General features: G+C 39.1%; 1 protein-coding gene across 3 annotated transcripts; it reads left to right on the top strand.

Moving 5' to 3' along the window:
- Positions 1-3,216: 3,216 nt before the first annotated feature.
- Positions 3,217-23,404, top strand: ZCCHC10 (zinc finger CCHC-type containing 10). Of its 3 annotated transcripts, none has more exons than XM_029218745.1 (6): positions 3,217-3,252; positions 3,535-3,752; positions 17,034-17,129; positions 17,316-17,477; positions 21,118-21,159; positions 21,817-23,404. In XM_029218745.1, exons 2-6 carry the CDS (start codon positions 3,712-3,714, stop codon positions 22,082-22,084), a joined length of 609 nt encoding a protein of 202 aa, XP_029074578.1. In that variant the 5' UTR covers positions 3,217-3,252; positions 3,535-3,711; the 3' UTR covers positions 22,085-23,404. The 3 variants fall into 3 exon arrangements, with proteins under 3 accessions (XP_029074578.1, XP_029074579.1, XP_029074580.1); XM_029218746.1 differs by having other exon boundaries at positions 3,238-3,252; positions 3,608-3,752; XM_029218747.1 differs by lacking the exons at positions 3,217-3,252; positions 17,034-17,129 and having other exon boundaries at positions 3,394-3,752.
- The last annotated feature ends 2,046 nt before the right edge of the window (positions 23,405-25,450 follow it).

Genomic DNA, 25,450 nt, shown 5'->3' with positions numbered 1-25,450 from the left:
GGATCTTTCCAGACCAGGGATCGAACCCATGTCCCCTGCATTGGCAGGTGGATTCTTAACCACTGGACCACTAGGGAAGTCCCGTACAATATATCCTTGTAGCAAACCTAATAGTTTGTGCCTCTTAATCCCCTACCTCTATCTTGCCCTTCCCCCCTTCCCTCCTAAAGTATTCATTTTTGCCAGCTAGAAATTACTTGCAGCTTTCACAAGAGTTTTAAACTTTTTTCAGCTTCTACCCATTAAGGTTTACAGTACTTAGTGTCTGAATTTTAGCCTGGGCCCTCTGGACAAAGTTGTGAGTCCCTCAAGTCCATGAGCCTCAATGGGAAAGAGCTACATTGGCTTGGTCTTGCCGTTGAAAAAAAAGATTTTTTTTTTTTTTTGGCTGTGTCGGGTCTTAGTTGCGGCGCACGGGATTAGTTGCCCTGCATGTGGGATCTTAGTTCCCTGACCAGGGATTGAATCCTTGTCCCCTGCATTGGAAGGCGGATTCTTAACCGCTGGACCACCAGGGAAGTCCTGAAAAAGCAAAACATTATTGTAGTGTGTGTGTGTGTGTGTGTGTGTGTGTGTGTGTGTGTGTGTGTGTATCTGGCCCCTGTATCTAGATGCTTTCAGTTAACTCTTGTAGGTTTTCCAGGTGTGCAAACCAAATCATCACAAAAAATGTCATTTGCTTCCTCCTCTCTATTTGTTATATCTTATTCTGTCTCTTGCCATTTTACATTTGCTGTAGTGCAATTTCTTTTATTTTTTTAAAGCTCTTCCTGAGCCATTTGCTTCCTTTTTTTTAAAATTAATTAATTAATTAATTTTAGCTGCTCTGGGTCTTCGCTGTGGCACGAGGGCTCTTCATTGCAGCCCACAGGCTTCTCTAGTTGTGGCGCATGGGCTCTAGAGTGCAAGGGCTCAGTAGTTGCGGCATGCGGGCTTAGTTGCGGTATGTGGGATCTTAGTTCCCCGACCTGGGGTTGAACCTGGGCCCCCTGCATTGGGAGTGGGGAGTCTTAACCACTGGACCACCAGGGAAGTCCCTGCAGTGCAATTTCTTTTAAAATTAGCTGACAAATGGGAATTCCCTGGCGGTCCAGGAACTCTGCGCTTTCAATGCCAAGGGCCAGGGTTTGATCCCAGGTCAGGGAACTAAGATCCTGCAAGCCGCACAGTGTGACCAAAAAAAAAAAAAATTTTTTTTTTAAAGTTATCTGACAAATACATCTTAATATAGTTTTGTGGAAAACTTGAAAGTTTGTGAATAAAGTTCATCTAGAAAAATAAATACCTAGGAGCAATAAAGAAAACTGAGGAAAAGAAGAATTTTTAGGAGGGACTTGCCCTACCAGATATCAAAATATTCTATAAAATTATGGAAATTAAAGCAGTACAAATCCTGGCACAAACAGATCTTTGGAAGAAAACAGAATGTCCAAACAAATTAAATTTGTACATATTTAGTTATGAGGGAGTGGCATTTCAAGTCAATAAAGAAGTGATAGGGCTTCCCTGGTGGTGCAGTGGTAGAGAGTCTGCCTGCCGATGCAGGGGACACAGGTTCGTGCCCCGGTCCGGGAAGATCCCACATGCCGCGGAGTGGCTGGGCCCGTGAGCCATGGCCGCTGAGCCTGCGCGTCCAGAGCCTGTGCTCCACAACAGGAGAGGCCACAACAGTGAGAGCCCCGCGAACCGCAAAAAAAAAAAAAATAGCCATAGGGACTTCCCTGGTGGTCCAGTGACTAAGACTCTGCGCTCCCAATGCAGGGGGCCTGAGTTCGATCCCTGGTCAGGGAACTAGATCCCACATGCATGCCGCAACTACGAAGTCCGCGTGTTGCAACTAAGCGTCCACATGCTGCATCTAAAATATCCTGCATGCAGCAACTAAGACCGGGGCAGCCTAAATAAATAAATATATTTTTTAAAAGAGCAAAATGTATAATCTATCAAAATTTAAAATACACATATCCTTTGACCCAGCACTTTTACCTCTAGGAAGTCATGTTACAGAAACATGGGTGAGTGCTTAAAAATCTGTTCATTCCATCTTTGTGTTAAATGATGTAATTGTTCAACAACAGGATACTGGTTGGATAAATTGTGGAATATCCATGTAATCCATATGACATAATACATGAAAAGAATGAATTGGATCTGCATGTGCTGATATGGGAAAAGATGTCCATAAACACAGTGAGGAATGAACAAAGCAAGCTGAGGAACAGAACAGAGAGTAAGATTCCACTTTTTAAGGAACAAGATGTACACAAAGGTTGCATGACATCACCTTCTCTAACTCCCATTGCTGAATCACTCTTTACCCCTTACGCTAAATTATTTTTCTTTAGACTATTCACGCACGTTGGACATTGCGTTTGTTTATTGTCTGTAGAAAGCCCCATGTGTACAATGACTTTATTTGTTCAATGCTCTGCCTTCAGTTCCTCAAACATTTTAACTGAAAAACATAAAAAAAAATGAATGGAGACACAGAAACATACATACATATATATATTTCAAAAAGTTATCTATACACAGACCTACTAGAGAATGGACTTGAGGACACGGGGAGGGGGAAGGGAAAGCTGGGACAAAGTGAGAGAGTGGCATGGCCATATATACACCACCAAATATAAAACCCATAGCTAGTGGGAAGCAGCCGCATGGCACAGGGAGATCAGCTCAGTGCTTTGTGACCACCTAGAGGGGTGGGATAGGGAGGGTGGGAGGCAGGGAGACGCAAGAGGGAAGAGATATGGGGATATATGTATATGTATAACTGATTCACTTTGTTATAAAGCAGAAACTGACACATTGTAAAGCAATTATACTCCAATAAAGATGTTTAAAAAAAGTTATCTATATTTCAAAGACTGGATTTAAGAGAATAAATTTCTATGACACTAAATACTAAAATATCCTTAAAGAATATTTGTATAATCTTTTTCCAGTTGAAAAAGCAGCTTTACCTATATAGCCTTATGACATCATTATGAAAAATATAAGCAACATATATTTGCATTTTATAATTTGCTAAAGTCATTCTTTTTCTTTTTCTTTCTTTTTTTTTTGCGGTACGCGGGCCTCTCACTGTTGTGGCCTCTCCCGTTGCGGAGCACAGGCTCCGGACGCGCAGGCTCAGCGGCCATGGCTCACAGGCCCAGCCGCTCCGCGGCATGTGGGATCTTCCCGGACCAGGGAACGAACCCGTGTCCCCTGCATCGGCAGGTGGACTCTCAACCACTGCGCCACCAGGTAAGTCCTAAAGTCATTCTTTTTCAATTGATGGTCCCAATCTTGTTGAACTCATTCCTTTTTATTTTGCTATCCAAACTACTTCTAGTGTCCTGAACAATGCAGTTTTATTCATTTATATTTATATATATATATAAATTCATTTGTATATAAAGATGGATAGATGGATCCCTCATTCGAGAATGTTCTTTTCTGCCTCTCCACGCAATATACGTGGACCCATCCTTAAAATCCCTCATTCTGACCGATCAACCTGCCTCATTCCTCTCCCTCAAACTACAGACGCACACAGGAAACACAACAGACCAGGCCCTAACCACTACTTGCCCCAAAAGCTGCCCCGTTAACTCTCCAGGCCCGACTGGTCCCGCCCACGCCTACGGCCTCCGGGGTTCTAAGTCCCCGCCCCCTCTGAGGAGTTTCCCAAAACCCAGCGCGGCAGGCCTCAGCCGCGCTAAGATGGCGACTCCCATGCATCGCCTCATAGCCCGGAGACAAGCGTAAGTTAGGGCCGGAGTCGGGCCGCTGGGCGGGCTGGGGGCGGGGAGAAGCGCGTCAGCCGGCTAGTGAGCGGGCGCCGGTATGCGGGGTCGGTGTGGGATCCTCAGCGTGGCCCTGCGGAGGTTGGACGTTTTTCTCACACGTCGCCTGCCCGCGAGGGGCTCGGGCCGGGGCGGTAAGTTTGATGTCTGTGGATTAGCGATTTCGTGGAAGACGGCTGCGTAAGACCGCTGGGCGGGACCTAGGGGTGCCTGAAGAGAGTCTCGTGTTTGGTTCCCGCGAAGGGAACGCCCAGGAGTTGGTCGCTAAGAGTTCTATGCCCCTTTGCCAACCCGGCCGCCCACCCCACGCGTGACCGGGCGAAGCCTGTAGCCCTCGTCCAACACCGCCTACTCTCGCCGACGTAAACCTTCAGCTTCCTGTGCAACCTCCAGCCCACTGGCTTTTCCTGCCCCATTCCTATCGCCTTCCCTAGGAACAGCCTGACTTTTCTGTCAAGCTCTCGTCTCACTTTCTGCCATTCATTCTCCAACAAATATTAATTTATGCATTACCTATCGCTCTATGCCGGTATTTGGGTGTAAGTAAAAAGAGGTGTTCAAGACAGAATCCCTGCTTTCAGGAAGCTTACATTCTATTGGTGGAAAGAGTCGATAAACTAAGCATTTTAAGTAAATACAGTTGATGATAAGAGCTTTGAAGGAAATAAGAGGTGATGGAAAGAGAAAAAGGTACAGGTTAGGTTGGTTGGACTGGAAAGGCATCTCTGAAGAGGTGGCATTTGAACAGAGATCGGAAATGTGAGAAAGGAACCAGTCATGAGAGGATTTGGGGAAAGAGCACCCAGACTAGCATAATTGTTTTGAGACAGCAAAGAACTTAGTTTTTAAGAAACGAAATTTGGCCATTGTGGATAATGAGCGAGAGAGAATAGCACAAGAGGTTTTCTGTGAACAGATAATGCAGGAGTTTGTGCCAGATGCCCCTTTCTTGTGAAACCTTTTTTTTCTTCTACCAGTCTGCATACCCAAACAACGTCCAACACTTTTTCACTCTGTCAGCTTTTCACGGCATCACCATTTGCCCGTTAATAATATATTGCTCACAGTCTCCTATAATGTGTATATTTATATTTCTTTTTAAATAAATAAATTTATTTATTTATTTATTTTTGGCTGCATTGGGTCTTCATTGCTGCGCGCGGGCTTTCTCTAGTTGCGGCGAGTGAGGGCTACTCTTCCTTGTGGTGCGCGGGCTTCTCATTGCGGTGGCATGTCTCGTTGGAGAGCACAGGCTATAGGTGCGAGGGCTTCAGTAGTTGTGGCATGTGTGCCCAGTAGTTGTGGCTCACGGGTTCTAGAGCGCAGGCTCAGTAGTTGTGGCTCACGGGCCTAGTTGCTCCGCGGCATGCGGGATCTTCCCAGACCAGGGCTCGAACCCGTGTCCCCTGCATTAGCAGGCAGATTCTCAACCACTGCGCCACCAGGGAAGCCCTGTATTTCTTTTTATATTTATATTTTTTATTCTAAGAGCCCTGATCCTTCTCTTCTCCCTTTCATCAGACTACCTCTCATGCCTGATGAGGTTCCTTGAACATAAGGATAAAGACTTAAGGAATCAGAATGAATTAGTAGTATGCTTGGTGGAGGAAGAAGGTTTTGAAGTCATATGGTTCTGAGATCAGGAATGGAGTAACAGTAATACTTAATAGATGGGCAGTAAATGATGTCACCAGGGTCTAATCTCTCTCAGGTTTGCCCTTTTGGGTGTTGGTTCCATACTTGGTTGGATCACTCCTTTGGTCCTAAGATGGCTGCAGTATCTAGGGTCCTTTATATCCTTTCAGCTTCAAGTTGATAGCATCTCATTGTTTAGGTTGGGTTACATACCCTACCCTGAACCATGTCTATGGGATTATGAAGCTTTGATTGACTTGGGCCTCATTCTCTTCCCAGGATGATTGAATGGATCCTTATAAACCAATGGGTGGAAAAAAAATAAAATAAAATAAAAATAAATGAATGGGTGGGTAGGTCAGGGGAGGTAATGATTGCTAGATTGACAAAACCAACCAATGTCCACTTAAATATGAAGTGAAAGTAAGACTTCTGGTGCTTTTAACATAAGTTTTGGAGTATCACACAGTTAAACAAATGTTCCATTTCTGCAGTATGCTTGTATTTGGTACATGAGCTACACAGAAGTAAAAGACAATCTTAGCTTTAGGAGCTTCTAGTCTTACTGGAAAGAAAACATGGTGTATCATGAAACCTGTCATGGTTTGCAGACTGTCGGGACAATTCCCAGGGAGTTGGAGAGGGAGGGCCTTTAGAGGCAAGGGGAGTCCAGGAGGATTTGGAATATTTTGGGGGGGAAAGCAGATGAGGAGCCTTTACTTTTCATTTTATATTCATCAAAAAGATTTAATTTTATTTATAAAGAGCATATAGCACTTCCATAAGAACAAGTCTTAAACTACAAGTTATGAGAAGTGAGAAAGTACTATTGACATTGTTTTTAAAAGTCTTTGGACTAAAGGAGGAAAGGGGGGAAATTTGAACTTTTCATTCAGCAGATCTTTCAGGGACTTAACTTTGAATCAGATTTCACTCACATATAATTATATGCAGCATGAGAAGATACTTGAGGAGTGAGTTATAGAGCCCTATTCCACTCTGAATGTGTTTAAGGCACTTGACCCACGTGATTGCTCCCCAGCATAACAGAGATTTTCCAGGTGAGATGGCTGTACTGCTGCTGGTAATCTGAGAACCCCTGGCAAACAGGAGTCGTGCTTAAGGACTGGAAATTGGCAAATGCTGTTTTGATTTTCAAAGTGAGAAGGGTAGATTCCACAAACCAGGCCAGCGAACTTGATATCCATTCCAGCCAAAATTCTGGCTCGATTTATTAAATACATGCAGAAAGAAAAGCCAAGACCATCAGGTATCAAGTCATTACAGATTGATACCCTTTTTGCCTTTTAGGTATTTGGATTTCAAAAAGCCATCTTGAAAAGTCTCACAATATTCTTGTGAAAACAGAACAATTAGGTACATCAGTTGAACATCATGGGCAAAGAGTATTGTTTAATGGGTTTAAGTAAATATATAGAGGTATCCCATGGTGGCCTGCAGAGTCTGGTCCTCAGTTTGGTCTTGTCAACATTTTTATAAATGACTTGGATGAGGACACATGTGCGTGTTTATCAAACCTGCAGTTAACACAAAGCTGAGAGGGATAACTAATACAATGGATGACGAAATCCCAATCCAGAAAGGTCTTGACAGACTGGAACTCTATGTTGAGTCTAACAAGAAGAAATTTAACAAGGGTAAAAGTAAGTATTGTAATAGTATTTTTTTAAAGTTTCCATTTCCAACTGTTTGTTGCTAGTATATTGACTTTTGTATATTGACCTTGTATCCTGTGACCTTATTAAACTCATTTAGTAGTCCTAATAGCTCCATTTTGGATTCTTAGGGATTTTCTAGGTAGATAATCATCATTTATATTATATTTTTTGTTTATTTGGTATGTACATTTTTAAGATTTTTGTTGCATATTACCAAATAGCCCTTCAGAAAGTATCTGCAACTTACATTCTTACCAGCAATTAAGAATGTGTATCTTATGGTGCGCATTCTCCATCTTTGCCAACAATCGGCTTAAAAAGCAGCTTTGCCAATCTGACAGAAATGGTATCAAAGAAAGTGGTTTCACCCAAAAAGGCTGTACCATTAAAACACTTCCTTAAGCCTTAGCTTAGGATATAGAAATGGAATATTATTAAATAGGGTATTCAGGGCTTCCCTGGTGGCGCAGTGGTTGAGAGTCCGCCTGCCGATGCAGGGGACACGGGTTCGTGACCTGGTCCGGGAGGATCCCGCATGCCGCGGAGCGGCTGGACCCGTGAGCCATGGCCGCTGAGCCTGTGCGTCTGGAGCCTGTGCTCCGCAACGGGAGAGGCCACAACAGTGAGAGGCCCGCGTACCGCCAAAAAAAAATAGGGTATTCATTTGAAAAGAAATAAACGCTGATCTTGTGTTTATTTTGAAATTATAGGTGTGCCTCATTCAGTATTCTATCTGGAAGATTTAAGTATTTTTAGGGGTGTTAATGTTTAGAATATCATAGGTGGGCTTTAGATATTGGTGAATGTTTTGTTTATAACAACAAAAAGCAAACTCCACAGTGCTGGTAGATAATATTTTTAATGGCTGGGATCTCAGGTTATAAGTTTCTTAATATTGGGAAAACAAACTATGAGTTGGAGAAGACTTTATTTCCTTGATTCTGAGAGGCTTCCACACTCCTCCATATTTTCATTGTTAGGAAATATTGTGAAAGGCTTTGAAATGGATTAAAAAATAAAGAAGATTACTGGCTGATTTGTCTAATTCCCTGTCCTGGCTAGTGACTCTGTGAGGGCCTGTGCCTCACTGTCTTTGAGATATATATATATATATATATATATATATATATATATATATATATATATATGTTTTGTTTTTTAATTTATTTTTGGCTGAGTTGGGTCTTTGTTGCTGTGCGCAGGCTTTCTCTAGTTGCGGCGAGCAGGGGCTACTCTTTGTTGCGGTGTGCGGACTTCTCATTGCGGTGGCTTCTCTTGTTGTAGAGCACGGGCTCTAAGCACGTGGGCTTCAGTAGTTGAGGCTCACGGGCTCTAGAGCGCAGGCTCAGTAATTGTGGCCCACGGGCTTAGTTGCTCCGCGGCATGTGGGATCTTCGCAGACTAGGGCTCGAATCCATGTTCCTTGCATTGGCAGGCGGATTCTTAACCGCTGTGCCACCAGGGAAGCCCTCTTTGAGCTATTTTTAAATGACTATGTAAATTGTAGAAAGCTGGTAGAAAAGATTCTTACCCATGAAAAGACAGTACAACTGATTCTTGCCCTGTGTCTATTGACCAGTTGTGTTTTTTTTGACCAGTTTTTAACTATCTGTAAATTCGTTTCCTGCGTTCCTGATTGCTCATATATGTGTCTTGTTTGGATTCTGTTTTGAATCAATTGCAACATCTTACTGGTTCCCTTATTAATTAATGATTAAATAAAACCTTTGACATGTGTTCACTTTATATTTATGTGAGAGTCATGATTTTACATCTTTTACTAATTATCCTTTAATGTTTTTGAATTTATTATTTCCGGAATGCGTATCACAATTGTGTATATATTAAGTGTGTTAGTGGTTCTTTTTGCCTGAAAAGTGGGCAACTTAATATTAAGTCCATAGAGTGTTTTATTATTGATAGCCTTAACAATTTGCTACATTACACATTCAGATAAGCTCTGAAGTTATAGTCATGGTTCTGGCAGTTGCTTACTGAAATTTATGAACTATTACTAGGTAAAAAGCTGACTCTTCTTTATTATCTTTCAATACTACCACTCAGGACTTCCCTGGTGGCGCAGTGGTTAAGAATCCGCCTGCCAATGCAGGGAACGTGGGTTCGAGCCCTGGTCCGGGAAGATCCCACATGCCGCAGAGCAACTAAGCCCGTGCGCCACAACTACTGAGGCTGCGCTCTAGAGCCAGCGAGCCACAACTACTTGAGCTCACGTGCCACAACTATTGAAGCCTGTGCACCTAGAGCCCGTGCTCGCAACAAGAGAAGCCACCTCAATGAGAAGCCTGCGCACCACAACGAAGAGTAGTCCCTGCTCAGCAACGAAGACCCAATGCAGTCAAAAATAAATAAATTTATTTAAAAAAAAACTACTACTGAGTAGTATTTCCTTGCTTGAAACATTAGTTCTTCACATTAGGATTGGCTTAATTTTTGAACAAATGCTAAAAATAAATTACTGTCAAAATTACAGAAGCTGGCTGATGATGTGGGAATTCATTAATGAAAAGCATACTGTAAACAATATATGTCCTCTTAAACCCTTGCCTATTTAAACAGTCAGTCATTTTAGAAACATTTACTGACCACCAATTATGTGTTCTCCAGGGATAAAAAGGTGACTGCTCTAGGTCGAAATTAAGAACCCAGCATCCCATCATGCAACCATGTTTTGAGAAAATTTAAATTGCCATGTATCGTTAGTCCAGATAATTGATTAGCCTAATGTGTGCATTGATATTCACAACTCCCATTTATTTGTCTATTACTTTATGCCAGATTCCTTACTGCTTTCTATACAAACATCCCAGTCTGTAGAATGGGGATATTGTTCTCAAACTCATTGGGTTGTCATGGGGATTAGATGTATTTATGTATAAATAGTACTTAGCTAAATTCCTGGCACACAGTAAGTATAAACCACGGTTATGGTCTTATCTAATTCTCACAATAACCTAGTGAAGTAGATATTATCCCATTTTTTAGAATAGAAACTGAAGTTCAAAAACTAGCTTGCTAATGAGCCTAAAGCTGTGTAGTGAAAGAGCCAAGATTTTTTTAAAAATTTGTTGTTGTGAACTATAACACATCTACAAAAAAGTTCAGACAACATAAATATGTCCTTAATAGGTAATTTTTATAATTCTTTTTTTTTCTTTTTTTTTCAATTTTTATAATTCTTAACCCATGTAACCACTACCCAGATCAAGTATTTAATAAAAAATTGCCAGTATACTAGATGCCACCAAGCTTTCCCAATCACAACCTCCTCCCTCCTTCCTAAAGTAACCACTATCCCAACATTTATGGTAATTACTTACTTGCTTCTGTTCTGTGCTTTTACCATCTAACTATTCACTAGAGTTTAATTTTGCCTGTCTTTAACCTTTACACAGAATCAGACAATTTAGATTCTTTTGAGTTTAGCTTCTTATATCTAAGCTCCATCTGAGTTATATTAGGCTGGAATTTGTTCATTTTTATCACTATGAAGTATTCCAGTGTATTCTATACCACAGATCATCCATTCTTCTTTGATATTATTTCCAATTTTGAGGATTTTACAAATCTTGTTGTTAAGAATATTATTATAGTTCTTCCTCTTCCCTACTTGAACAAGTCAGTCCTAAAGCCATGAGGTGGTATGGATCCATGCAGAGTACTGACTTGGCACTGGAGTATTAGAGCTGAAGGGGAGTAACTGGGGCATCCACATAGGGACGTGAACTGGCGTGCAGCGCCAGCAGGGTGCAGAGGGCATCCAGTTGAGTGACGATCCCATGCAGGGCACCAGATCCCAAGCAGAGTGAGGGGGGTTTCCACACAGGGAGGGCCATTTAACACAAGTTGTCACCCTAGTGGGGAGAATGTCTCCATGGGGGAGGGGAGGTATAATTTGATATGGGGTGGCACAGTCTAAATAGAAAGAGAAATGAGTTCATGTGAGGTGGACTGGCCTGGCAGTGGAAGTCAGAGCCCAAGCAGGGTGAGGAGCATGTTCACATGGGGAGTGTGGGAGGACAGCAAAGGGCAGAGTACCAGAGCCCACGTGGAATAAAGAGGGCACCTGTAAGGGGGAGGGGGCAACAATGGGCAATTGGTTTCATAAGACAGATTGACCAAATAAGTAAATCTGTTAAGGATAATGGGAGCCAGATTTCTCACTGAAGGAGGAGTAGGTATGGGGAAGGAGAAAATAGAGTAAATTCTGTGAAGTTGAATTGGAATTAAAGGTATCGGTATGAATTCATGGTTTTCAAAATATATAGTTAAATATAGCTGTAAATGTGTGTATTTGATACATGGATAGTAATGTGTGTGTTGTTCCCTAGCTCCGTCCACTGAGGGTAACTGGGAGCAGCAACATTCCAGTTACAGTGAGCACATGTGTGCCCTGATCTTGACTCTGAATGTCATCAGGGTTCCATCAGGCTGATTTCAGGCCTGGAAAGGTCTGATTTTAGGACAGGGAAAGTATAAGATGAGCCTGGAATTTTTTTTGTACCAGAAAGCAAGGAAGTGCTCAAAGAATGAAGGAACAATGTCAAAAGAACACAGAATCCAACATGGAGGGATTCCCACTGACCAAATCTAGGGCAATCTGAGCATCAAAATAAATCATGGTAATGGATAGTAACTCATTCAATAAAATAGAAAAATAGACTTCATACTGATAGATGAATAAATGAACTAAAAATTTAATGAGCAGGATATTTATGTACTTTCAAATACCAACCCACAAAATACTTATTAATTGCTTTATTAGATATTGATTATAGTTGTATAACAAATTACCCCAGAATTTAGTGACTCTAACAATAAACATCTCAGTTCTGTGGTCAGGAATTCAGGAGTGACTTAGCTGCGTAGTTCTTTTTTCTTTCTTCTTTTTTTTTGGGGGGGGGGGCGCTGCCTCAGGTGTTAGTTGTGGCACGCGGGATCTTCATTGAGGCATGCGTGATCTTTTGTTGTGGCGTGTGAGCTTCTCTCTAGTGGCACGTGGGTTTTCTCTTTTCTAGTTGTGGCACACAGGCTCCAGGGCACATGGGCTCTGTAGTGTGGCACGTGGGTTCCAGAGCACATGGGCTATGTAGTTTGCGGCTCGCGAACTCTAGTTGAGGCGCAGGAGCTCAGTAGTTGTGGCGTGCGGGCTTAGTTGCCCTGCGGCATGTGGGATCTTAGTTCCCCAATCAGGGATCAAACCCACGTACCCTGCATTGTAAAGCGGCTTCTTTACCGCTGGACCACCAGGGAAGTCCCAGCTGAGTGGTTCTGACTTAGGTTCTCCCCACATGTTTGTGGTCAGGATGTTGCCAGGGGCTGCAGTCATCTGAAGACGACCACAACTGGAGGATCTGCTTCCAAGATAGCTAGTCACAGGGCTGTTGGCAGGAAGCCTCAGTTCCTCACCACGTGGGCCTCCCTAGAGGCTGCTTGAGTGTTTTCATGACATGGCAGCTACATGAGCTAATCTTTAAAGTCACGCTCCATCACCCTGCTTTATTCTGTTAGTTAGAAGCAAGTCACTAAGTCTTAGCCACACTTAAGGGGAGGGTAGTTAGGCTCCAACCCTTGAAGTAAGGATATCATAGAATTTGTGGACATAATTTAAAACCACCTCAATTACAAAAGGACAAAAAATAACTTTATATTGCAAAATCTGGTTGACCTTCCATAATGAAGGGATCAAAACGAACATCATCAGTAACAAGACAAACTGAAGTCTTGTGTCACCTGACAGGAATACAGTGAGAAGAACACGGCACATTTCTGTTATATTCCTGCCAAAAATACATGGCTTGAATCTAATCATAGAGATATCAGATGTTGTAGCCAGCCTCCAAGATGATCTCCAGTTGATCCCTGCTTCATGTGTACTCTCTTCCAGAGAGTACCAGAGTTGGTCTGTATGACCAGTAGAATATAGCAAAAGTAATGGTATGTCATTTCCAAGATTGGGTGATAAAAGACTGACTTCTTTCTTGAGTTATCTTGGTCACTCTCCCTGGGTAAATCCATGTTGTAAGCAGCCCTATGGAGAGGCCAGCAGGCGAGGAACTGAAGGCTCTCGTTAGCCACATGAGTGAACTTGGAAGCAAATCCTCCAACTCAAATTGAAGCACATTCTACAAAATAACTGGCTGTAATCATCAAAAAGTGTCAAGGTCATGTAAAGCAAGACACAGGACTGAGGAACTCTTCCAGAAGAAGGAGACTAAAGAGACATGACAACATGTGCAACATTGATGCAGAACTGGATTTTGCTAATGTTTTTGGGATATTTGATGAAACTTAAATGGGGTCTGAAGATTAAACGTAAATGGGATCTTGAAGGTATCAACATTGACTTCTTGATTTTGATGGTTACATTGTGTATATGAGAATGTCCTAATTTATAGAAAACATGCAGTAAAGTATTCTGGTGTGATGAGGCATCAGGTTGGCAACTTACAAATGGCTCAGCAAAAACAGTTCACAAATGATTTAGGAAAAATAGTTCTTTGAACTGTACTTAACAGCTTTTCTATAAGGTTGTGACTATTTCAAAACTTTTAAAAGATACATAAAGGGAAGCAATATTCCAATATTCTTACACATGTTATCTGGTATAGTTTTTTGTAGATTTCTATTGTGTAAGTACCTGCAAGTGGAATTGCTGGACTGTAGAGTATGCATTTCTTCAACTATAGTGGTTTTTGCTTTTTCTTAGGTTAGTAATGAGTACCTTTTCATGTTTTTATTAATTTGTTTCCCAATCCCATTTTTGTACTGCCTTTCCATCTTCCACTTTATCTTATTTTTCTATTGTACATAATTTCCTTAATGATTCATAAGAGTTCTTTTTTTTTAACATCTTTATTGGGGTATAATTGCTTTACAATGGTGTGTTAGTTTCTGCTTTATAACAAAGTGAATCGGTCATAAGAGTTCTTTGTTTACTTAAGATGAAGCTGTTGGCAAAATGTGTTACAAATATCTTCTCCCACTCTTTGGCTTCTCTTTTCACTCTCTTTATAGTATATTTTGATGAACAGAAATTCTTAATTTTTGAAAATTCTTAATTTTAGTAATTCTAATTTATCCATCTTTTATGATTAGTGCTTTTTTAAAAATTAATGTATTTATTTATTATTTTTGGCTGCGTTGGGTCTTCGTTGCTGCACTCAGGCTTTCTCTAGTTGCGATGAGCGGGGGCTCCTCTCCATTGCGGTACGCAGGCTTCTCATTGCGGTGGCTTCTCTTGTTGCAGAGCACGGGCTCTAGGCACACGGGCTTCAGTAGTTGTGGCACATGGGCTCAGTAGTTGTGGCTTGCGGGCTCTAGAGTGCAGGCTCAGTAGTTGTGGCGCACGGGCTTAGTTGCTTCGCAGCATGTGGGATCTTCCCGGACCAGAGCTCGAACCTGTGTCCCCTGCATTGGCAGGCGGATTCTTAACCACTGTGCCACCAGGGAAGTCTTAGTGCTTTGTTTTTGTTTTTTAAGAATTCTTAACTCAAATATGTCACTTTTTTTATACTATCTTTTAAACCTTATTGTTTGACCAAGTTTGTAATCATTGTTGGCTTATGGTTTTTACCATTCTTACCATGTGCATAACCAGTTGTCCCTACATCATTTATCATCTAACCTTTCCCCCCACTGCTCTTTAATGCCATGGTTGTCATAAATTGTTCATGTATACATTAGTCTATTTCTGGACATTCTGTTCTGTTCCACTGGCATATTTGTATATATTTGCTCCAATCTCACATTCTTAGTTATTATAGCTGTATCATAAGTCACTGTCTTTTATTTTTTTCTTTCAGTCTTATTGAGATATAGTTGACGTACAGCACTTTATAAGTTTAAGCATAATGATTTGATTTACATACATCATGAAGTCACTGTTAACAATAAGTTTAGTGAACATCCATCATCTCATACAGATACAAAATTAAAGAAACACAAGAAAAAAAGTTTTTTTCTTGTGATGAGAACTCTTAAGATTTACTCTCTTAACAATTTTCACGTATAACATGCAGCTGTTAATTTCATTAATCATGTTGTACATTACATCCCTAGTACTTATTATCTTATAACTAGAAGTTTGTACCTTTGACTAGCTTCATCTGGTTGCTGCTCCCCCTATCCCCCACCTCTGTTAACCACAAATCTGAACTCTTTTTTTTATGATTTTTTTGTTTGTTTTTGAAATATCATTTACCTACAACACTACGTTAGTTCCAGGTATACAACAAAGAGATTCAGTATTTCCGTACATTACAAAATGATCACCACAAGTCAATTTCTTTTAATCTAAGTCTTCCCTACTTGTTCCTTTATAAGGGTATTTTGGCTATTTTTGGGCTTTTGAATGTCCATATATACTTTAGGGAATAAGTTTAAGTTCCATACCAAACAAACACCTGTTGAGATTCTGATTGGCATTGTTTTGAATCTATAGATCAGTTTGGGGAGAATGGACAGTTTTTACAATATTGAGTCTTTCAGTCTATGAACATGGTAATCCTTTTACTTAGCTACTTATTTAGATGTTTAATTTCTCTCAGTAATGTTTGTTTTCTGCATAGAATTCTTGCGCATATTTTCTTCCACTTATTTATAAGTGCTTGTTATTTTTCAGGATGTTATAAATACCACCTTTTTTTTTTTTTGCGGTACGCGGGCCTCTCACTGTTGTGGCCTCTCCCGCTGCGGAGCACAGGCTCTGGACGCGCAGGCTCAGCGGCCATGGCTCACGGGCCTAGCCACTACGCGGCATGTGGGGTCTTCCCGGACCGGGGCACGAACCCGTGTCCCCTGCATCGGCAGGCGGACTCTCAACCACTGCGCCACCAGGGAAGCCCATAAATACCACCTTTTAAAATTTTATTTTTAACTGTTTTTGTTAAGTAGAAACTCAATTGATTTTTATGTGTTGACCTAATATCTAATAGAAAGTTTGGCAAACTATAGTCCACTGAATCCTGCCTGCTGCCTGTTGTAGGCTTGCAAACCAAGAATGCTTTTTACATATGTTTGTATATATATGATCAATTTGATGATAGAGAACACTAATTTTGAACCTCAGTTGAGTGAAATGTTATCTTATAAAAAAGAATTCCATTCTTCTCATTAATAAACCTCTTTTATTTGAAATATTTTCATTAATAAAATATTTGTAGAAATTTGTTTTCTCTCTTGTGATATAAATACCTTTGTAATATCTTAAATTTTGCCTCTTGGTCTGCAAAGCCTAAAATATTGACTCTCTGACACTTTATGGACAAAGTTTACTGACCCCAATATAAAACCTTCCTAAACTCACTTATGAATTCTAATTATTGAAAAATGTTTTGAGACTCCCCTGGCAATCCAGCGATTAGGACTCCACGCTCCTAATGCAGGGGGCAAGGGTTTGATCCCTGGTTGGGGAAGTAAGATCCCACATGCCGCATGGCAGGGCCAAAAAAAAGTTTTTTTATCTGTAGAGTCTGTTGGATTTGCCATTTACATGATACATCATCAGTAAGGAATGACAATTTTATTTCTTCCTTTCTAATTCCTTTATCTATTTTTCTTCACTTGCTACACCTTAATTCAATTTCAGGGACTGAGATTTTTCTTAGTCTCCTAGGTGACTAGAAGCTGGGCTGCACTTGATAAGCAGTTGCTTTATTCTTAGAGTAAAGCCCTTCAGAGTCCCAACTCTGAATGCATAATTTGTCTCCCTTGCTCCTTATAAGTGATGCTTGCTTACCCTCCTGAGTTGGGAAAAAACCCCAGCACAAGTGTTGACTTAAACATAGGACTGACCACTCTGGATTTCCAGCTTCTGCCATATCTTGGCTTGGTTATTCTTTAATCTCTTGTTAGTTCTCTGATACCTCGAGCACATTGTTAAAAATGTTTTGACTGTCTTTTCTAGTTCTGAGCTGAAGAGTTGGTCTGAGTTACCTAGTCTGCCATTACTGGAATGGAATCGAGGAAAGAAGATTTGTACTCAGTTCTGTCTAACTCCCAGGTCCATGCTCTTAACCACTTACTATATTGCTTTGTAATTAAATCTAACAAATAATTTAAAGTGTAAAATGATGCTTATTTTTGGATTGTACCTTTACATAAGCATCATTTTATGCTTATATTGTTTATGTTTCTCATAATGTCAGGTCAAAAATTTAAGGCCTGTATTCTATTTTTTACTCTGCAGTGAAGCAAATAAACAACATGTAAGATGTCAGAAATGCTTGGAATTTGGGCATTGGACTTATGAATGCACAGGAAAAAGAAAGTACCTACATAGGCCTTCAAGAACAGCAGAACTAAAGAAAGCTTTAAAAGAAAAAGAAAACAGATTATTATTACAGCAAAGGTAAGGTTACATATGGTATCCAAAGGAATATTTATTTGTATTTATAAAATTTATTAAGGGACTAAATATCTTATGGTGGTTATCCAGATTTAGATTATATTGTAATATTAGCTAATGTTTAATGAGTGTTACTGTGTGCCAGGCACCGTACTAAGGTCTTTACAATTATTAGCTTATTTCACCATCACATCTATACCGTTAAGGTAAGTACTATTATAATCCCATTTTACATATGAAGAAGCTGAGGCATGGAGAGATTCAGTAACTTGCTCAGTGTCACACAGCAAGTAAGTGGAAAAGTTAAGTGTTAAACCAACTAGCCAGTCTCCAGAGTCCATGCTCTTAATCAGTTTGCTTTTCTTGCCTCAACTGCCAATGAAATGACAGCAGAATACTATGAGGTAGATTATATGAACTGATATGGAAAGATATCCAAAGTAAGTACCCAAGATACTTATACTAAGTATATAAACAAGATAGAGAACAGTATATATAATATACTATCATTTATGTTAAAAAGGAAGAAAAAAGGAATAATGGAGCTTTTTTGGGGGGGAATATAAATGGTTGATAATAGTGGTTCTTTTCTAGAAGGAGAACTGGGTAGGAGGGAAAAATTGTTATTTATCCTTTTATGCCCTTTGAATAAAGCTTTTCAAATTCCCATGAAATAAGTAAGCTTATGTGTTTCAGAGAAACTGAAACAGGGAGGTGTCAGGTCTACTTAGTGCTGCATATTAGAAGTAGCACCTTCATGAGGACCGTTAGCAATATAATAGTGTCTTAAACATCTGGATTTTCCAGGCAACAGTCTTCCAGTTTGTGGACAGGAAGACTCTTCAAGGGTTATACAGGAATAGACAGGTAATCAGTTTCTAGATTATCAATATTCATATATGTTTCTTCCAAAGATAAATCTGTATGAGACCTTGCCTACCCTTCTCTAATTTCACAAAAGAAAGGCATACCTCTCGCCTATCTCTAATCTTACCTTGGTATATTGTGCTCATGTATAAAATCCTAGAGACTTTTCAAAATACTGGTGTTTGTAAGAAAGTAAAAGGCCCAAAGTATTGGGAGCAAGTTCTTTTGTAATTTTTTTTCCCAGCAAAATTGAAGGAGGATCTAATTGAGTTGTCAATTTAAAAGTATATTTTAATGATACATCGTTACGTAACTTGTGGAATATAACATGGGAGGAATTCAGAGAACTGAGTGACATTGCTACAGCAAAACTCTTTCTATTCCCATCTACCTGTTCAGGTTAACAAGCTTTCTCGGGGTTAAATCTGTAAAAGTTAAATATAGGAATTAAATTGATACTGAACCCTGTCATAGTCAAGCAATAAGATCCGTGGATACATAAGCTAGAAAAAAAAAATCCATTTCATTAAGAGGTACAGTTCCAGTGAAATTTTTTAATGTATAATAGTTACTAAAATTTATAATATATTTTACATTGTTTTAATCAATTTGTATAGTAGTAATGATAATGGTAATTCAACTCAGAATTTTTAAACACTTTTAAAACCTTATGATCACAAGTAATTAAAAGATACAATATTAAGTTATGTGTATATTTTTACTGCAGAGAAATGTAAGTGATCACTAAAATTTTCAGGCATGAAAATATATTAAGATACATTCTGTGGGGAAAGGAGAATAAAAATTCAAGTTCAAAGAGGAAAAGGGACAGTGTAAAAGTACCAGTTGTTAAAGATAAGCTTGTTCATTTATTTTTTTAAAATTAATTATGATACATATCCAATTTTGTGGTATTTACAGTTACCAAAATGATGTAACGATTTTCTTTTTAAAATACCAATATTTAATATATAATATGCCAGACTTTATACCCTTTGAGGGGAAAAACATAATTTTTCAAACTTCTTTTATTAGGAATGTAAGCAAAAAATGTTTGAAGACCTCTGTCCTAAAGAATAAAATATAAGAGTTATGAATAATTTCATATCAACATTTACTTTTGTTTTTCTAGTTGTATTACACAACTATCTTGGTCTTAAAAATACATAGAACTACATGAATTTTGGTTTTGGCTCTGTTACGTAAAGACTGCTGATTTTTTGGTTCAATGATAAAATTATGGAAGTGTGTGAATTTCAGTGATCTTGCGTTCTTGTGGTGTGACTTAACAAATGTACTTCTACCACTTATTTTACTGCAAAAATTACAATTCTCCAGTAAGTAATTCCATCATGTAAAACAGCTTTACATAAATACATATTTATATTTGGGGACCCAGGAAATAAGGATATAATGTTATCTAGGAAATATAGAGAAGTTCAGAATATAAAAATGTTAAATTTACAGGACAGTATATAGTAATAGAAGTAAATCTGTAATTTGAAAGCCTAATTTAGTATGCATGTTGTTTGGCAGCTATATAGCAGCACGCCATTTGTGTATTTCACTCAGAAATCTCCAGACTTTGTTCTTTATAAATAATGTGAGGGAACACAGTCTTGAAGTATTAAGTCTCTGGTTCTTGAGCAGTAAATAACTGAACGTTTGGGGGACATGCAGAAAAAGAAATTGTTTGTTTGTTTGTTTGTTTTTGTTTTTTGGCCATTCCTCGCGGCGTGCAGGATCTTAGTTCCCAGACCAGGCATCAAACCCAGGCTCCTTGCAGTGGAGCACAGAGTCTTAACTACTAGACTGCCAAGGAAGTCACAAGAAACAGTTTTTAATTTTTTTTTTATTATTTTTACTTTTTATTTTTATTGGAGTATAGTTGATTTACAATGTTGTGTTCGTTTCAGGTGTACAGCAAAGTGAATCAATTAAGAAATGTTTTTTTAAAGTAAAGGTTGCTTTTTTTTTTTATATGAAATGACCATTTATAATACCATTCTAGAAAGCCAAATTATAAATTACAGCTGTTGTGCTATTCCTTGCTTTGTTCTGTTGTTCACTAAATAGTCGATTTAGCCATGTCGATCTAAGTTCAAAACTAAAAAAGAGGGGCTTCCCTGGTGCCACAGTGGTTGGAAGTCCGCCTGCCAATGCAGGGGGCACGGGTTCGAGCCCTGGTCTGGGAGGATCCCACATGCCGCGGAGCAGCTGGGCCTGTGCGCCACAGCTGCTGAGCCTGCGCTCTGGAGCCTGTGAGCCACAACTACTGGGCCTGTGTGCTATGGCTGCTGGGGCCCACGCACCTAGAGCCCGTGCTCCGCAGCAGGAGAGGCCACCGTGGTGAGGGGCCCACACACTGCAAAGAAGAGTGGCCCCTGTTCGCTGCAACTGGAGAGGGCCTGTGCACAGCAAAGGAGACCCAGTGCAGCCAAGAATGAATAAATAAAATAGATGAGTTGGGAAAAAACTAAAAAACAATCAAATTGGTGCGTTTGGTCATCTTAACTACTAACTTAACCTCGCTTCTAAAGTACAGTTGATAACATTTGTCTTGCTTAAGTGCTGGTTAAGTTGACTGTATGTACCATATACACCTGCAACAGGAAACTTTCCTCTTGATTATAGCAATAAACACTGGACTCTCAGTACATGTTATAAAAGACAAAGTGTTTCTCCAATGAAAAAAGTTTTGGGGATAGCAGAAGCGTTTGAGCTGTTTATAATCACTGTATTAACAGGAGCTTTTTCCCCCCTTCACATTTATCAGCATTGGAGAAACTAATGTAGAAAGAAAGACCAAGAAAAAAAGGTATGTGTGGCTTTAGTATTATATAGATAATATATAATACTAGTTGGAGGGATGGGGTGTGTGATTTTAAAATAATAGTTAAAAGATTTGGATCTGAAGTCTCTTGTTTGCAATTCATCATTAAATATCATCCTGTTTTCTGATATGTTCCTCTGTTTACCTGGAGTTTCTTCCTTCATTTATCCTTTTTCTCCAACTTTCTAGAGTCCTTATACCTGGAAATAGTAAGTAATTTCTCTTGTCTTAGATTAGGAAATGTTATTAGAGTGGTAAGAAATTATTGACCAGCTGTATCTGGTATAAAGTAGTTAAGGTTATGAAGCATTTACCACTCTACATGAGGTTTAAGTAAACCTCATGCAGTTGTTAAACTGCAACTTTATTCTAACATCATTCACTCTGGAGCATAGTATAGTAGGTACACTTATCTCAGACTCCATCCAAGAGAGTTAAATTGCTGTAGTAAAAGACCTTGTGGTTGGGGGGACAGGGTGAGCACGGTAGGGGTATTACAGTTAGGCAATCCTCAAAACATCAAATCTAGAGATAACATGCTAGCAAAGCTTCAGTATATATATATATACATAATACTCAAGTGAAATTGCTTTTAAACATTCTATTAAATGTCAGCTTCTCATGCATATAATTGTCTAATAGGTCTAAGAGTGTAACTAGTTCCAGTAGCAATAGCAGTGACAGTTCAGCCAGTGATTCTTCGTCAGAGAGTGAAGAGACCTCTACCTCATCCTCCTCAGAGGACAGTGACTCTGATGAAAGCTCCTCCAGTTCATCATCTTCAGCCTCCTCCACAAGCTCTTCCTCGTCCTCAGATTCAGACTCAGATTCCAGCTCTTCCAGTAGCAGCAGCAGCAGCACAAATAGTAGCTCTGAGGATGAACCACCAAAGAAGAAGAAAAAGAAATAGAATTGTTCCATCCATGTTGGACTGATGGACTAAAAACATTAATGCGATTCTCAGAAGGGAATTTAGAATGTGTTAAGACCAAATAGGTTAACTGATCAAAATTTTTAGAGTTCAAAAGTTTCTAAATGTTTTACATTGTAAGAGCATAAAGAGTATTAATAAGGGATTATATATATAAAGACTTTTTTATTTTAGGGGTGAATCTTGTTTTTTTTTATTTTTAAAATATATCTCTAAAATTAATCAAAGCTGAAATCTAGTAAATCTTTTTGTGATGAAACCTATCTTTTCTCCCTGTGAAATAAATGCCATACTTTGTTACATGTTAGTGCTATGTATCAGACATGTTTTCAGGATAATGCATCAGAATATCTATGTGACAGTGAATTTCTAATGCTTTTGGCTGTATGTTACTATGTAAGATTTAATAACTCTATAAGCTTAGAGTTTTCCTACTGTTAATAAATGTGCTCTATTTTTATGTTTATGTTCAGAAAGTTGTTTTGACTTCTTCTCCTAAGTGAAGAGTTCAAGGAATCTATTAATAAATTTATACCTTTTGGATGGTACAAGTTTTAAGTTACTGTGTTGTATCATTCATTTTCTTCTGGTTCTTAAAGTTACCCTTTTATGACAAAAATTATTCTAGAGGAACTTAAAAAGGAACAAAATTCTGAAACTACATAGGACTCTAATCTTGGTGCCTTTTGATAAATTCATTGTATCAGAAAAGAAAACAGTCATTTAAGATGACTAACTTAGGGCTTCCCTGGTGGCACAGTGGTTGAGAGTCCACCTGCCGATGCAGGGGACGCGGGTTTGTGCCCCGGTCCGGGAAGATCCCACATGCCGCGGAGCGGCTGGGCCCGTGAGCCATGGCCGCTGAGCCTGCACGTCCGGAGCCTGTGCTCCGCAATGGGAGAGGCCACAACAGTGAGAGGCCCGCGTACTGGGGAAAAAAAAAAAAAAAAAAAGCTAACTTAAGTAAAAGTGATATAAATACCTTTGTGTGTTGATATGCTATAAAAGGTACCATTCAAAGGGGAAAAAAATGGTAGGAGGAAGAGAGGTAATTTTTACAGAAAATTAGAGTGATGTTGGTTGCCTTTTACTAAAATATTAAGTTTTCATAAAGATTGCCTTTTACCATTTTGCAATTGTGGTATGACAGTTCATATGGTAACTGGTCGTATATGACAGTCTACTGCATAAATATGAATGACTTGGATTAATCTGGTGTGTTGACATAGCATATACACAGTTGAAATCTAGCATGAAAATTTAAAAAGAAATACTGCACAGTATTTCTTAAAAGTAAAGTACCAGGCCATGGTGAAATTATTTGGTTTAACATCACATTATTTTGTGATGTCTTTTAAACTTTTTGGAAAGAGGTATCATTTGTAGAAAAATCTTGATTTGGGTTAAATATAGGTTTTTTAAAACTACAGATGTTGTCTTTTTATATTTTTATGAAAAAGCAGTAGAAAATTACTTTTGAAGAAAATGGACTTCTATTTAAATGTTTAAATATATGTATGTTGTGAGCTTAAAGAGCTGTAATTACCTGTTTTACAGAACCGTTGCTTTCAATGATTGTAAATAAACTCTCAAAACATCATTTTAAGGCTCCATACAGAATGTATGACAGGCATACAGTGTATGATAGGCATACATGTATTGACAGGCAAATTTAATAAATTACTAACGAAATACAATTTACAATGTAATCTCTGTAAGGGCAATTTTAGCAGTTAAACTTGGAAGGGAAACAAATGTGTACATAGGTTACATCACTTGCAGTTAAATAAAGCTCAGTTTGTGCTGATGAGCTTAATAAGCTGCTTTTATCTCTTTGCTGTTTTACTTAATACCACCTCTTATCCATTTACATGGTAAGAACATTTAAATTCTAATTATTTTTACTATTACAGATGTTAAAAGGTATACCTGGGAAAGTACAGAGGACAGGAACTTTATTCTAGTCACACAGTTTACTCAAAAAAGCAGAATCAATGGCAAAGTGGAGAGTAACTTCCAAAGAGTTTCTCCCCATCCTGCCTAAAAGCAGAACTCTGGATGTTGAATCCCTGGCAAATGTAATAAATGTATTATTTCTCAACCACAACCACAAACATATCAAAAGGAGACATAATTAGATCATAGGTTTCACTCCACAAACATTTGTTAGTATGAGTATATAATATAGGAAATTTGTCTTGGGATCAAAAGATGACATTAGGCCAAGTTAGCACTGGAAATGGAAAAAAATACAGAGAAGGTGTACTTTATAGTCATGGTTTTATTTACTTTTTTTTTTTTTTTTTTTTGCGGTACGCAGGCCTCTCACTGTTGGGGCCTCTCCCGTTACGGAGCACAGGCTCCGGACACGCAGGCTCAGCGGCCATGGCTCACGGGCCCAGCCGCTCCACGGCATGTGGGATCTTCCCAGACCGGAGCACGAACCCGTGTCCCCTGCATCGGCAGGCGGATTCTCAACCGCTGCGCCACCAGGGAAGCCCCGCTATTTACTTTTCTAACTTGCTATTTTGAACTGACTGTAGATTTACAGAAAATTTGTAAAAATATTACAATTTCCGTGTATACCTCACCTAGCTTCCCCTACTGTTAGCATCTTATATAACCATAGTACAATGATCAGAACCAAGAAATTAATATTTGATAAACTACTGTTAAGTCAAAAGCCTTACTCATATTTCATCAGCTTTCCCAGTAATGTTCTATTTCTGTTCCAGTATATTACCCAGAAAGTACATTTAGTTACTTATAAGTCTGAGGCTGAGTTCCTTAGTCTTTCCTTGTCTTTCATGCCCTTGTCACTTTTGAAGAGTATTGATCAGTTATTTTGTCTAATGTCCCTCAATTTGGGTTTGCCTAGTGTTTTCTCATGACTGAACTGATGTTATGCTTTTTGGAAGAATAGCACAGAAATGAAGAATTACCAATGTCAATAAGTCATTTATTATTGGTGATGTTGACCTTGATTACTTGGTGAAGGTGGTTTCATCAGGTTTCTCCATTGCAAAGTTACTGTCTTTCCTCTTTTAGTTGATAGATATCTTGGAGGAGATACTTTGAGACTTTGCAAATTGTCCTTACGGTCAGCCACTACTTTTAGTGGATCTTGTCTAGAACAATTATTACTGTGATGTTTTGCAAATGGTGATTTTCCATTTCCCTCTTTACTTCTACACTAATTGGAATTATACTCTTAAGGAAGAGCTGCCTCTTCTCCCCCATTCATTTAATCAATGGTACTGTGGACTCCTGGATGTTTATTTTGTTCTGTGGGTTAAAATTCAATAATAGTGTTGCTTTGTTGCTCAAATTCTTACACCTTTGGCT

Source organism: Monodon monoceros, unplaced genomic scaffold (genome assembly GCF_005190385.1).
Source record: "Monodon monoceros isolate NGI ecotype Baffin Bay Population unplaced genomic scaffold, NGI_Narwhal_1 Super_Scaffold_12, whole genome shotgun sequence".
NCBI classification, from domain to species: domain Eukaryota; kingdom Metazoa; phylum Chordata; class Mammalia; order Artiodactyla; family Monodontidae; genus Monodon; species Monodon monoceros.
Note: the sequence above shows the minus strand (reverse complement) of the source record. Positions and strands in the feature narration are given on the sequence as shown.